The sequence below is a fragment of the Bombina bombina genome, chromosome 3 (assembly GCF_027579735.1).
Source record: "Bombina bombina isolate aBomBom1 chromosome 3, aBomBom1.pri, whole genome shotgun sequence".
Classification (NCBI taxonomy): domain Eukaryota; kingdom Metazoa; phylum Chordata; class Amphibia; order Anura; family Bombinatoridae; genus Bombina; species Bombina bombina.
This window is the reverse complement of record NC_069501.1, coordinates 403,452,913-403,468,095: the sequence shown is the minus strand read 5'-3', so window position 1 is coordinate 403,468,095 and position 15,183 is coordinate 403,452,913. Positions and strand designations below refer to the sequence as shown.

At 39.6% G+C, this 15,183-nt stretch overlaps 1 protein-coding gene across 4 annotated transcripts in view; it reads left to right on the top strand.

Moving 5' to 3' along the window:
- The window catches only part of HIPK1 (homeodomain interacting protein kinase 1), a 271,891-nt gene that overhangs the window by 157,529 nt on the left and 99,179 nt on the right, over positions 1 to 15,183 (top strand). For 3 of the 4 annotated variants that reach the window (XM_053706570.1, XM_053706571.1, XM_053706569.1), the window contains one exon: positions 7,186 to 7,320. The exons of the other annotated variant lie outside the window; for it this stretch is intronic. In XM_053706570.1, the coding sequence (XP_053562545.1) occupies positions 7,186 to 7,320 (135 nt within the window). The remainder of the gene's footprint in view (positions 1 to 7,185; positions 7,321 to 15,183) is intronic. 4 annotated transcript variants of the gene reach the window in all.

The window sequence follows — 15,183 nt, the reverse complement described above, 5'->3', positions numbered from 1 at the left end:
ATGGGTATGAGTATTGTTTGAGTTTAGTTTCAATAGATATCAAACATCTATTGGTGTTAAATGCCAGAGCAGTGGTTGCCGCCAGTCTGGTAAGTGTATTTCGGGTTTGCGAGACCGGATCTGACATCAGCAGCCCTGACGTACGCGTCTGAGGTGCGAGAGCAGCGTGTAGGCGTCCGAGCCTCCTGAGAGCAAACCCCGCTTAGGTCCTTATTTCCAGGACCCCGGTCGTCCAAATCCAAGCCTGCAGGGTGTATTCACAGTAAATACTGGATTGAAGTATTCAACGCAGGAATCGACCTAAAGCCCCTGACTGCTTACTCTCGCACATGGTTCAGCGAGGACGACTCAGCTCTTGGCGGCCTGGTTCCGCCTGAGATAGACCGTTGGGGGAAGCAGGGGAGAAGCGGCAAGGAAGTAGTCTAAAGCACTCCGTCTAGTGCTTGGTCCGGTAACCGTTAACTGGCCTTCAATAGTCCTCTGGCCAAGGACAGACTGTGTTTGATTCTTTTGCTCTGTTTACCATAAGAGTTTCGTTTCTTTTTGATGCTGTTATTAATATTAACACTAACATAAGCAAAGGTCACTGGCTAGCTTAAGTCTGGGAGTTGAATTGGGGAGGGTGAAAAACTTTTATAGGAAGCTGGCCTGGGCCCTCTCTGTGCCTGTCTAATACTCTACCTGCGTGAGCTATTAAAAGCATAAGAGAAAGCCTGAGAGGTATAGGATAAAGATCGGTGCCCCCTATTTTAAGTCCCTTTGCCCCACTCCCAGTGAATTAGGGGAAAAGATAAAAGGAAAGAAAGAGAAGGAAAAAAGGACTCTGCAACCTTATCACCGTTTCATTGCTAGCCAAAAAGTCCGGGTTCTCTGGAGAGAGGGTGAAGATAGTCTAAGCAACACAATAGACTCAATAAAACTGCTACCTGTCTGCTATCCAGCTTTGGTGCAGGAAAATCTTCGGCTAGAGTAAGCCCCCCCCCCCCCCCCCCCCCCCTCAGAGAACTACATAGCCCAGTGAAGATTGTTTTTTTTTTATGAGAGCTAGAGCGGTAGTCAGCCCAGGAAAGCTTACTCTTTACTTTTCCTCCTGTAAAGGAAGCTGTGCCTGTACGATGAAGCAGCCACCACCTGAACAGTCCTGAAAGAAAAAGGAATAAAAAGGGGAAAGGAAAGAAGGAAAGAAAAGAAAAAAAGAGAGGAAAGAGAAGAGAGGTTGATATGTTCTGGGCATCTCTCATGGCCATAGAAGAGTCTGGGAACTCAATTGTGTCTTAATTTAATGAGGTGTACTCCTGCAGCAGTCTTGTACTAAAGGAACGGAGTAAAAAAGAGGAAAAGGAGAGGGGAGAGTACAACTCAAGTCAGAAGAGTTGAAACTTACAGCTTAGGAACTTTTTACCATATAGTTCTGTATATAATTGGACTAAGGTCCCCTGTATAAGAATCCCTCTCCATTGCAGGACCACTTTAACCATACTAACTTATTTGTTGCAAAGCATAACTGTTGTTTGGGATCTAGACTGCTAAGAAGCCCTTAGTATCCTAGGAGAGAAGAGCTAAGAAATATTATTTGCTTGTGTTTTTTTTTTTTTTTTTTTTTCCTGGAATTTAAGCGATGTAAGTTTTTTTTGTCAGCGTTGACAAATATACAACATTCATAGAGAATATAACGGCTATTATAACCTACAGCTATACCATAGATCTTATATAGGGGCAGAATTAAGGAGGGATCGCTGGTAGAATAAACTGTGTTTGGTCAAGTTCTAGCAGATCTTGAATCTTTTGTGTCGGGTAAGGGAAAATCCTGCCAGCTTTTGTCTTTACATAGCTACTTGCATTAAAAGAAAAGAAATTAAAGAGAGGGGAAGGGAGGGGAAAGGGAAAAAAAAGAAAAAAATACCATTTAAGTGAGTCAAAAAACTTACTTGAAAAGTGTCATATTATTAATGAGGATTTGCATGGTGACCTTGGGGGCAACTTATGTTATGATAATTTCTCAGGTGCTAAACCTTTTTGGAATTTAGGGGGTTTAACAAGTACAAATTTCTTTGATATATACAGAGTTTTGTGCACATTGCTTCTTTTACTGTCAATCACAGAATCAATTATAGAAAACTAAAAATTTTCGTTTTTTTCTCCTCACAAATATCCTCCTATACACTCACTATATATAAAATTATAACTTAATCATTCACTATTTATAAAATAATTTTAACATCACCTAGTAAGCGGAATATACTCCTTTAATTACTTTTATTTTATCTCCTTTACTTTTTTTTTATGGAGAAATTTGTCTACTCGGCTAAATCTAAATCGCCCACAATGCCACCCAAAAAAGATAAAACCCAACCTAAAACCCACAATCCTTTACCTCAAGATAGTATAGTGGAAGAAAGTATATCTGCCCATCCGGACTTAGATGTCCAACAGTTAGTGAAAGAGATCTCAGCCACAATGCTACCTCACCTTGATCTAATAAGACAGGATGTTGCAACATTATCCTCTGAAGTAAGACAATATAATAATAGGCTAGATGAGGCTGAAGCGAGAATTTCTGAGATAGAAGATAGGATCAATTCCAGAGACCAAGATACCAAACATTATGATAGCACAATAAAAAGACTACAAGAAAGGTTAGATGATTTAGAAGATTGTTCTCAAAGGAATAATTTAAGAATCTTAGGGATACCCGAGACCCAAGAATTTCAAGACCTAAACAAGTTTATGCATGAAACGTTACCATTCCTTCTAGAAATCCCTAACACTAGGTCAAAGATAAGGGTAGAGAGAATTCATAGAATTGGGCCTGAGAAAACTAAAGCAGATGATACAAGGCTGATAAGACCAATTATAGTTAAACTCTCACATTACCAGGACAAGGTAGAAATCTTGACTTATTATAGGAAAAAAAAACAGTCCTCTTTAAGGACAAGAAAATTTTAATATTTCAGGACTACTCATTAGAAACTTCCAACCGCAGAAAAGAAATGGCCCCTGATTGAGAAGGGCTATAATGCCTTCCTGTTATATCCAGCAAAAATTAAAGTGTTAAAAACAGGAGTGTGGCAGGTGCTAAACAACAAGTTAGAAGCTACCCACTTTCTAGAAGACGCAGAGGCTTAGGCAGTATTAGATTTGATAAGGAATGGCACTGTGTTAACTAGGCTGTATAGCAATGCTTAAGGAAAACTTAGATAGTGAGATAATTTTTTTTTCTCACATCTGGTAAAAAAGTACTGAATCTGTGGATTTTTTATTTCATGTTATGTCTAAGAGTTATTGGAATAAAGAATTACAAACATTGTCTCCCCTTCTACCCCCCCCCCCCCCACACACACACACACTTTTCCCTTTTTTTTTTCTCCTCTTCCCCTCGCCCCCCCTTGCCCTATTGTTCTCTCTCTTCTGGGGTCCTGTATGGTATGGTTCCTCCCACATGTATAAACTAGGCTATGAGGGATATTAATTTAGTATCATGGAATGTGCACGGTATAACATCTCCTATTAAACGTAAATCCATAATAAAACATTTAAATTTATGTAAAGCTCAAATCGCCTTTATCCAGGAGACTTATTTGTTAGTTAATAAAAGTTATAAGTTGAGAACAGGTTGTGTCGGCGAGGTGGTGGCCACATCGGGCACTAAAAGGAAAAAGGGTGTTGCAATACTATTTCATAAAAACCTAAATTATAATATAACACACACGGAGATTGATGAGGATGGTAGGTTTATTATTGTATTGAATTTTCAGGGAATCTTGTAAGCTTCCATATCTTCTAGCAGAAGATTTAGTGGAACTGAACTGCCCAATAACGCAGGAAGAAATTGAGAAAGCTATCAAACAGCCTGCAATAAAGCGGCAGGGCCAGACGCGTTACCAAACGAGTATTATAAAATTCTGCAGGGTAATATCTTACAAAGTCTCGCTGAGCTATTTCATTATTATATCGAAGGATCAAACGTCTCTAAAGAATTCACAAAATCAATTACGCTAATTCCAAAAAAAGGTAAAGATCCTGAAGCTTTAGACGCATATCGCCCAGTCTCTTTGCTTAACTCAGATTATAAAATCCTAACAACAATAATTGCTGCAAGACTCCAGAAGCTATTACCCAAATTGATTCACACTGATCAAACCGTGTTTATGAAAGTTAGATCATCATTAACTAATCTAAGGAAGTTGCTCCTAACAGTAGATTACTACAGTTCGCAGGAGTCTGAACATGTGTTATCCTGTAATGATCAGGCAGTTATTGCTATCGATGCGGAAAAGGCCTTCGATGCAATTGACTGGCACCACTTACTTGATTCAGTGGAACAATTTGGCTTAAAGGGTCATTTTCTGAAGTTTATCCATAATCTATATGATAAGCCATTCTCAGCCTTAATAATAAATGGTCTTCTTTCAGAGAACTTTCAATTAAATAAAGGGACCAGACAAGAGTGCCCACTGTCGCCGTTGCTCTTCAATTTGAGTATCGAACCGCTGGCTGTCACCCTGAGAAATGGTCTGTCCGGTATAAAGGTAGGGCTTGAGGAACTCAAAATATCTCTTTATGCGGACGATCTTTTGGTATTTATCAGTAATGCAAGCAAAAATATCCCCAAACTTATGAAGATTCTTCATTGTTTTAGTACCTTTTCGGGATAAACGTTTTATAGAAAAATGAAGGCGTTATAGTAATTTTTAATAAAATTGCGATTAAATCGTAATTGCAGGTTTTTTTTTTTTTTAAATCACGATTTTTTTCCCCCCACCCATATCGCCCAGCCCTAGTGTGTATGTATATATATATGTGTGTGTGTATATGTGTGTATATGTGTGTATATATATATATATATATATATATATATATATATATATATATATATATATATATATATATATATATATGGCTTATAATTGTTGAATTTTGTTTGTCCATAAACAAGACTATTTGTGTGTGTATGTTTATGTACAGTTTTATTAGAAGTTTTGTCTCACCATATCTCTGTTACTTTATCAGTCTGTTTAATTTATTCCCTTTGTTGACAAAAAAATCTTTTTTATAGAATTTTCTCTGTAAATATATTTTCTTGATTAGAGCCTCTTTATATATGACTGATTCTAACCTCATTCCCTTACAGCATACCAAGCACTGCAATTCAAATTTACAAAATGTGTGTGTGGGGTGTGTTTAGAATCCTGTTACTGGTGTGTGTTTTTTGTTTTGTTTGTTTTTTTCCTTCTTCTTACCTTAAGGTTAGCAGTTGCCAAGCCATGCACAAATTTTTTTCCTCCTACTTCCTCACATTCTTTTACCCAATTATAACCCCTCCAACAAATATTTCTGTTTTTTTCACCACTGTGGTAGCAGATCTAACTTTTTTGTTTTAGTCTAATGGTTTTAATAGAATTCCTTTCTTTGCTCTCTACAAAGTTTATTTTTTCTGCTTTTTATAAGCACCGGAGCTACCAAGAGTGGATAAATAACCAAATGGAAAACTAGTTAAAATTAGCACTTTAATCCTAAAACAAACAAAAAAATGTGTTTGCCAGAGCTCCTGAACTTCACTTTTATAGTCAGTTTAGATGTAGAAATTCAAATGTAACATTCTTTTACTTAAGGGGCCTTCCGATGCAAAAAAATGACTTACTGTGATTCTTTAGAGCCTGTAATTTTTGCATTGCTTGAAAAGTGGTTTAACACTTGGACAAAGCCCCGCTTGGAAGTTACTTCCAGAGTAGAAAACGCTTAGCGATGCATTCAGGAGCAGATGTCCCACATAGCTGTCAATCACCAGTGTTTTCCTGATGTGTTCAACACAGGGGGTTACACACAGTTTGCCAGAATCAGTAATTCAAACTAATTAGATCATGTCATTTTGCACCAGAATGTCCCTTTAAGCACATGCAGATGACCAGGAAAAAAACAGATTCTTTTGCGTGAGACTCTGAGCCTAGAGACCTCTTCAAAAAACTTTCCAATTCAATATTGCATTTTACCGAGTTATACTGCTTTTTAGTAGTATAATTGTTTAAAGGGATACTAAACCCCAATTGTTTTCTTTCATGATTCAGACAGAGCATGCAATTTTATAGCATCTTTCTAATTTACTTGTATTAAATTTTCTTTGTTCACTTTGTATCTTTATTTGAAAAAGCAGGAATGTAAGCTTATGAGCTGGCCCATTTTTGGTTCAGGACCTGGGTAGAGCAAGCGCTACCCAGGTGCTGAACCAAAATTGGGTTCAGTTCATAAGCTTACATTCCTGCATTTTCAAATAAAGGTACCAAGAGAACAAAGAAAAATAGATAATAGGAGTAAATTAGAAAGTTGCTTAAAATTGCATGCTCTGTCTGAATCATGAAAGAAAAATTGGGGTTTATTATCCATTTAAGGGGCAAAATTATGATCATACACAACATGTTGGGCATGAAAATAAGATTATAAAACTTAATCCGACCCAGTGTAGTTTGCCTATTTGCAGGTTTACAATAGCCTGTCTTGGGCAAGCTGTGCACAAGTGTATATGTCCATGTGCACACTATAGGGCTACAGTTCATACAATATGGATGCTGCACTTTGTTGGGGGATAGTTCATTACATAAACATTTCTACTTTTGAGTTAGTGGCTAAAAAGAAAAAAATATAATTGTTTTATTGGAAGAGGCATTTCCCTGTTAATTTCTAGATGTGCATTTCAGCATATGTTTACTATACAAATACCGAAAATGAACGCGGTATGCGGCCTTTTGCTTTTTATAGGTTCCAGATATATTTGGAAAAGAGTGCACTACACAAATATTTGAATTTGCTCACATATGTGTTGCACTGAAAAGAGATGAATGCCACAGGCCGCTGCCATTTTTACCATTGATTTTGTGAACGAATGCCAGAATGTATATCTTCAGAGCATTTAATTTCCATTCTACTGTGTCCCTTTAAACGTAGTCTTTCTGGTTTGGTTCCCCCCCCGTAGTATTCTCCCTTTTAGCTAAAGAGCAGAAATGTAGTAGAATATCATATTAGTTTTCCTCATACTGAAAACCACCCTCTGCTTCCAAGCCAAGCGCACCCAACGATTCTAGTCCGTAATCCCATTAGTAAGATTTCACACCACAGCCTTTTCTTCAGGTACTGTTGAACCCGTATGTTGCTAAATTTACTGTTTCACTCACTTCCTAATCTACGTTTCAGGGAAGCTGTACCCCACTAATGGTAGCAACTCTTCATCCACACGTAGCCACCATCACGCCGCAGTATGCGGTGCCATTTACCCTGAACTGTGCAGCCGGGCGGCCGGCGTTAGTTGAACAGACTGCTGCAGTACTGGTAATTAGTTTCACTTGATTGTGTACACTAACAGTCTCCATTTTATATATATATATATATATATATTTTCCTTTTTTTTTTTTTTTTTTTTTTTTCCTCTTTATGATAGAAACTTGCAGAAGAGCATGGAAGCATGTGCTCCATCTTGTGGCTATGTTCTTGCAACATTCTAAGCAGCGTTCTTAATGTCTCGTTTCTCTATTCTGTTCCCACCCCTTAAAAACTTGATTGCTGCAGCACTCTCCGCTTACGTTTCAGCCTGGCTTACCTTAAAGCAGCAGTGCCAATGATGGTTTACATTTCTGTTGCTTCTTGCCGTACAGCTTTTTTTTTCCTTTTAAATCTTAACCACTGAGCTTGTGTCTTCTCAAGGTTTCGTTCTTCTGTAATCATGCCCTTTTTATTTATTTTTTTTCAGTTCACCAAAATCTGCTCTAATGGTTGAACGTTGTAGAACAATACTAAAATGTTCTAAATATTTTCTAAATATCAGACTAGAATTATTATTTTTTTTGCTTTTTCTTCTAGTTCAACTGTGAACAATTTTTTTTAGGATAGCAGTTCTCATGCTTTCAAGCTGTTTTGGCCCTTTTAATATACTCATGGTGCTGAAATTTCATATTATGCCACCACCCGGAAACCTTGTCTGAGAACTCTGCTCTTTGGTCAATAATCACTTCCAAATCTACACATGCACATCTCTTGCAAAATTTTGTCTTTGCATGTTATTTGAAGGTCTCTTCCTTGGATTGTTTTCTATAAGGGAAAACTGAGCATTTTAACCCATCTAATAATAAATTTCTGTTTGTAAATGCAAACTAGTGGCATACGTCAGGAAATATTTTTTTTTTTATACACTTTCATTGATGGTAATACTGCATGAGTTTGACTGGTTTAAGAATCCTAGATTTACTTGTATTAATTTTATCTGGGTGTTAATAACAGTCATTGCTTGAACACAACCTGTGTGCTTTGCATTTTAAGTGACACCTGTGCTCATGCAGGGATATTAATATCTGAGATCTTTTCCTTCAAAACACCTGCCATAAAGCAAAGTGCTGTGAAGTGAAATTAAGATTATAGGTCGTTTGTGTATAAAGGCATGGAGCTGCATTTAATATTATAGCCTAATTAGATGTTTTGTGTGCCTGTTAACACTGCGAAAAGGCTATCTGCTTTCTATCCTCTTTCACTTGCTGAAAACTTCAAATTTACTATTTAATAGCTACAGACTTGGTGGAGTCAACCAATCCTTTGCATGCAGAAGTCCGTTATTCTTACACGCTTTGCCTTTTACAGGATTAGCCCTTTCGCTGTCTGAAGTGCAATTGGTTTGTTGCCCTTGTGGTAGCAATTGGGCAATACCAAAACTGCTTTCTAATATGTTGCTTCAGCAGTCTATTAACATAATGGCACCCCTTTTCCACAGTGTTCAACTTTTAACATTAGCGGTGGAAGAGTGTACATTGCCCCCTCAATGATATTGCTTTCCCACAGATGCTGAAGGCCTTTTCCAGTTGCACATAGTTAAAATTAAAGGTGAGCACATATTAGGTACTGAGAGATTCATAGTGTAGCGAGTAAAGTTCCTATGCATCAACGTTAAACCTTTTTTAATGTTCTTATAAAATGTGATGTGGGATTGTAGCAGTTGTGTTTTAACACGTTTCGTTTCCGTCCTAAATCAGTCTATCCAAATTAAAAGGGATAATTTCACTGAGCTAACGGTTCAACAATAGCAGTACCCAGAATTTGTATGAGTTTATTTTTTTAAGGCACTTTCTCCAAGCATCATTATTTTTTGGGTTCCTTTTACCTTCAGACTGAAAGTAAATAATATTAAATAGAAACTTTTTAAAGACCTATTATTGTGGAATTACAAATGCACAATGGCAGATTTGATATTTATATTAGAAGCGTTTCTAAAATGTTTGCAAAAATAGTTCTACCTCTATCTAGTGATAACTATTATTGTCCCTGTAATTCATTGGACTTGAAAGAACACCCCTACGCACTCAAACAACCAGTAAACTTATTTATTTCAACTTACTATTGTAAATGATTGACTTATATTTCTAATAACCTTTTTATTTCAATGTGGTGTATTTTATAATATATATATATATTTATTTACAGTTCAGTTAACCAGTTTCTTTTTAGACATTGATTAAATAAAATGATAATGTAATCAGTAGGTAGCGATCTTTTATTGATATAAGTAACTAAGGTGGTTCCCAAAATATTGATGCTTGGGCTCAGTCCCATTAGAGAATTCAGTTAATGTAATTGCTGCTTATGTTTGACTGTTTGCATATTGTGAGAAAGAACAAGAACGTCCCACCATGCACATCCTATTAATTAGATGTAGAAGAATGTTAAATGTTGCCTTATTTTTCACTAACGGCATTAGCTAATCCAAACCTGGTTTTCATGATCTACCAATGACTCTGATTTTTGGATATTCCTCCTAAAACAGAACCAGCATAAATCTGTGCTGCTTCCTTTTCATAAAGGATAATCTTAAAACCATGAGCATTTGGTAGATCTTGTGGACTGGTTTTGGTCAGCCATGTTTTAAATTAACCTCTACAAACTGCAACATTGCTGTATTACACATTCACGCCCAAGCTAAACTCCTCCACTTTAAATATGGAAACCGATTTTTATCAAAACTTAATTTTGCTACATTTCCTGCATGTTCTCTGCGAACTATCTGTTTTTGACCAGTACATGTTGTGTGTTATGGGCATAACATTACACCACATACATAGCTTTTCCAGAAGTAAATCAGTTGCCAATATATGGACATTTAAATTTACACGAGAGGTATTTTCTCCAACATAGGTGTGTCCGGTCCACGGCGTCATCCTTACTTGTGGGATATTCTCTTCCCCAACAGGAAATGGCAAAGAGCCCAGCAAAGCTGGTCACATGATCCCTCCTAGGCTCCGCCTACCCCAGTCATTCTCTTTGCCGTTGTACAGGCAACATCTCCACGGAGATGGCTTAGAGTTTTTTAGTGTTTAACTGTAGTTTTTATTATTCAATCAAGAGTTTGTTATTTTGAAATAGTGCTGGTATGTACTATTTACTCAGAAACAGAAAAGAGATGAAGATTTCTGTTTGTATGAGGAAAATGATTTTAGCAACCGTAACTAAAATCCATGGCTGTTCCACACAGGACTGTTGAGAGCAATTAACTTCAGTTGGGGGAACAGTATGCAGTCTCTTGCTGCTTGAGGTATGACACATTCTAACAAGACGATGTAATGCTGGAAGCTGTCATTTTCCCTATGGGATCCGGTAAGCCATGTTTATTACGATCGTAAATAAGGGCTTCACAAGGGCTTATTAAGACTGTAGACTTTTTCTGGGCTAAATCGATTCATTATTAACACATATTTAGCCTTGAGGAATCATTTTATCTGGGTATTTTGATATAATAATATCGGCAGGCACTGTATTAGACACCTTATTCCTTAGGGGCTTTCCCAAAGCATAAGCAGAGCCTCATTTTCGCGCCGGTGTGGCGCACTTGTTTTTGAGAGGCATGGCATGCAGTCGCATGTGAGAGGAGCTCTGATACTTAGAAAAGACTTTCTGAAGGCGTCATTTGGTATCGTATTCCCCTTTGGGCTTGGTTGGGTCTCAGCAAAGCAGATACCAGGGACTGTAAAGGGGTTAAAGTTTAAAACGGCTCCGGTTCCGTTATTTTAAGGGTTAAAGCTTCCAAGTTTGGTGTGCAATACTTTTAAGGCTTTAAGACACTGTGGTGAAAATTTGGTGAATTTTGCACAATTCCTTCATGTTTTTTCGCAATTGCAGTAATAAAGTGTGTTCAGTTTAAAATTTAAAGTGACAGTAACGGTTTTATTTTAAAACGTTTTTGTACTTTGTTATCAAGTTTATGCCTGTTTAACATGTCTGAACTACCAGATAGACTGTGTTCTGAATGTGGGGAAGCCAGAATTCCTATTCATTTAAATAAATGTGATTTATGTGATAATGACAATGATGCCCAAGATGATTCCTCAAGTGAGGGGAGTAAGCATGGTACTGCATCATTCCCTCCTTCGTCTACACGAGTCTTGCCCACTCAGGAGGCCCCTAGTACATCTAGCGCGCCAATACTCCTTACTATGCAACAATTAACGGCTGTAATGGATAATTCTGTCAAAAACATTTTAGCCAAAATGAACACTTGTCAGCGTAAGCGCGTCTGCTCTGTTTTAGATACTGAAGAGCATGGCAACGCTGATACTAATATCTCTGAAGGGCCCCTAACCCAGTCTGATGGGGCCAGGGAGGTTTTGTCTGAGGGAGAAATTACTGATTCAGGGAACATTTCTCAACAGGCTGAACCTGATGTGATTGCATTTAAATTTAAGTTGGAACATCTCCGCATTTTGCTTAAGGAGGTATTATCCACTCTGGATGATTGTGACAAGTTGGTCATCCCAGAGAAACTATGTAAAATGGACAAGTTCCTAGAGGTGCCGGGGCTCCCAGAAGCTTTTCCTATACCCAAGCGGGTGGCGGACATTGTTAATAAAGAATGGGAAAGGCCCGGTATTCCTTTCGTCCCTCCCCCCATATTTAAAAAATTGTTTCCTATGGTCGACCCCAGAAAGGACTTATGGCAGACAGTCCCCAAGGTCGAGGGAGCGGTTTCCACTTTAAACAAACGCACCACTATACCCATAGAGGATAGTTGTGCTTTCAAAGATCCTATGGATAAAAAATTAGAAGGTTTGCTTAAAAAGATGTTTGTTCAGCAGGGTTACCTTCTACAACCAATTTCATGCATTGTCCCTGTCGCTACAGCCGCATGTTTCTGGTTCGATGAGCTGATAAAGGCGGTCGATAGTGATTCTCCTCCTTATGAGGAGATTATGGACAGAATCAATGCTCTCAAATTGGCTAATTCTTTCACCCTAGACGCCACTTTGCAATTGGCTAGGTTAGCGGCTAGGAATTCTGGGTTTGTTATTGTGGCGCGCAGAGCGCTTTGGTTGAAATCTTGGTCGGCTGATGCGTCTTCCAAGAACAAGCTACTTAACATTCCTTTCAAGGGGAAAACGCTGTTTGGCCCTGACTTGAAAGAGATTATCTCTGATATCACTGGGGGTAAGGGCCACGCCCTTCCTCAGGATCGGCCTTTCAAGGCAAAAAATAAACCTAATTTTCGTCCCTTTCGTAGAAACGGACCAGCCCAAGGTGCTACGTCCTCTAAGCAAGAGGGTAATACTTCTCAAGCCAAGCCAGCTTGGAGACCAATGCAAGGCTGGAACAAGGGAAAGCAGGCCAAGAAACCTGCCACTGCTACCAAGACTGCATGAAATGTTGGCCCCCGATCCGGGACCGGATCTGGTGGGGGGCAGACTCTCTCTCTTCGCTCAGGCTTGGGCAAGAGATGTTCTGGATCCTTGGGCGCTAGAAATAGTCTCCCAAGGTTATCTTCTGGAATTCAAGGGACTTCCCCCAAGGGGGAGGTTCCACAGGTCTCAGTTGTCTTCAGACCACATAAAAAGACAGGCATTCTTACATTGTGTAGAAGACCTGTTAAAAATGGGAGTGATTCATCCTGTTCCATTAAGAGAACAAGGGATGGGGTTCTACTCCAATCTGTTCATAGTTCCCAAAAAAGAGGGAACGTTCAGACCAATCTTAGATCTCAAGATCTTAAACAAGTTTCTCAAGGTTCCATCGTTCAAGATGGAAACCATTCGAACTATTCTTCCTTCCATCCAGGAAGGTCAATTCATGACCACGGTGGATTTAAAGGATGCGTATCTACATATTCCTATCCACAAGGAACATCATCGGTTCCTAAGGTTCGCATTCCTGGACAAACATTACCAGTTCGTGGCGCTTCCTTTCGGATTAGCCACTGCTCCAAGGATTTTCACAAAGGTACTAGGGTCCCTTCTAGCTGTGCTAAGACCAAGGGGCATTGCTGTAGTACCTTACTTGGACGACATTCTGATTCAAGCGTCGTCCCTTCCTCAAGCAAAGGCTCACACGGACATCGTCCTGGCCTTTCTCAGATCTCACGGATGGAAAGTGAACGTGGAAAAGAGTTCTCTATCCCCGTCAACAAGGGTTCCCTTCTTGGGAACAATTATAGACTCCTTAGAAATGAGGATTTTTCTAACAGAGGCCAGAAAAACAAAACTTCTAGACTCTTGTCGGATACTTCATTCCGTTCCTCTTCCTTCCATAGCTCAGTGCATGGAAGTGATCGGGTTGATGGTAGCGGCAATGGACATAGTTCCTTTTGCGCGCATTCATCTAAGACCATTACAACTGTGCATGCTCAGTCAGTGGAATGGGGACTATACAGACTTGTCTCCGAAGATACAAGTAAATCAGAGGACCAGAGACTCACTCCGTTGGTGGCTGTCCCTGGACAACCTGTCACAAGGGATGACATTCCGCAGACCAGAGTGGGTCATTGTCACGACCGACGCCAGTCTGATGGGCTGGGGCGCGGTCTGGGGATCCCTGAAAGCTCAGGGTCTTTGGTCTCGGGAAGAGTCTCTTCTACCGATAAATATTCTGGAACTGAGAGCGATATTCAATGCTCTCAAGGCTTGGCCTCAGCTAGCGAGGGCCAAGTTCATACGGTTTCAATCAGACAACATGACAACTGTTGCGTACATCAACCATCAGGGGGGAACAAGGAGTTCCCTAGCGATGGAAGAAGTGACCAAAATCATTCTATGGGCGGAGTCTCACTCCTGCCACCTGTCTGCTATCCACATCCCAGGAGTGGAAAATTGGGAAGCGGATTTTCTGAGTCGTCAGACATTGCATCCGGGGGAGTGGGAACTTCATCCGGAAATTTTTGCCCAAGTCACTCAGCTGTGGGGCATTCCAGACATGGATCTGATGGCCTCTCGTCAGAACTTCAAAGTTCCTTGCTACGGGTCCAGATCCAGGGATCCCAAGGCGGCTCTAGTGGATGCACTAGTAGCACCTTGGACCTTCAAACTAGCTTATGTGTTCCCGCCATTTCCTCTCATCCCCAGGCTGGTAGCCAGGATCAATCAGGAGAGGGCGTCGGTGATCTTGATAGCTCCTGCGTGGCCACGCAGGACTTGGTATGCAGATCTGGTGAATATGTCATCGGCTCCACCTTGGAAGCTACCTTTGAGACGAGACCTTCTTGTTCAGGGTCCGTTCGAACATCCGAATCTGGTTTCACTCCAGCTGACTGCTTGGAGATTGAACGCTTGATTTTATCGAAGCGAGGATTCTCAGATTCTGTTATCGATACTCTTGTTCAGGCCAGAAAGCCTGTAACTAGAAAGATTTACCACAAAATTTGGAAAAAATATATCTGTTGGTGTGAATCTAAAGGATTCCCTTGGGACAAGGTTAAGATTCCTAGGATTCTATCCTTCCTTCAAGAAGGATTGGAAAAAGGATTATCTGCAAGTTCCCTGAAGGGACAGATTTCTGCCTTGTCGGTGTTACTTCACAAAAAACTGGCTGCTGTGCCAGATGTTCAAGCCTTTGTTCAGGCTCTGGTTAGAATTAAGCCTGTTTACAAACCTTTGACTCCTCCTTGGAGTCTCAATTTAGTTCTTTCAGTTCTTCAGGGGGTTCCGTTTGAACCCTTGCATTCCGTTGATATTAAATTATTATCTTGGAAAGTTTTGTTTTTAGTTGCAATTTCTTCTGCCAGAAGAGTTTCAGAATTATCTGCTCTGCAGTGTTCTCCTCCTTATCTGGTGTTCCATGCAGATAAGGTGGTTTTACGTACTAAACCTGGTTTTCTTCCAAAAGTTGTTTCTAACAAGAACATTAACCAGGAGATTATCGTACCTTCTCTGTGTCCGAAACCAGTTTCAAAGAAGG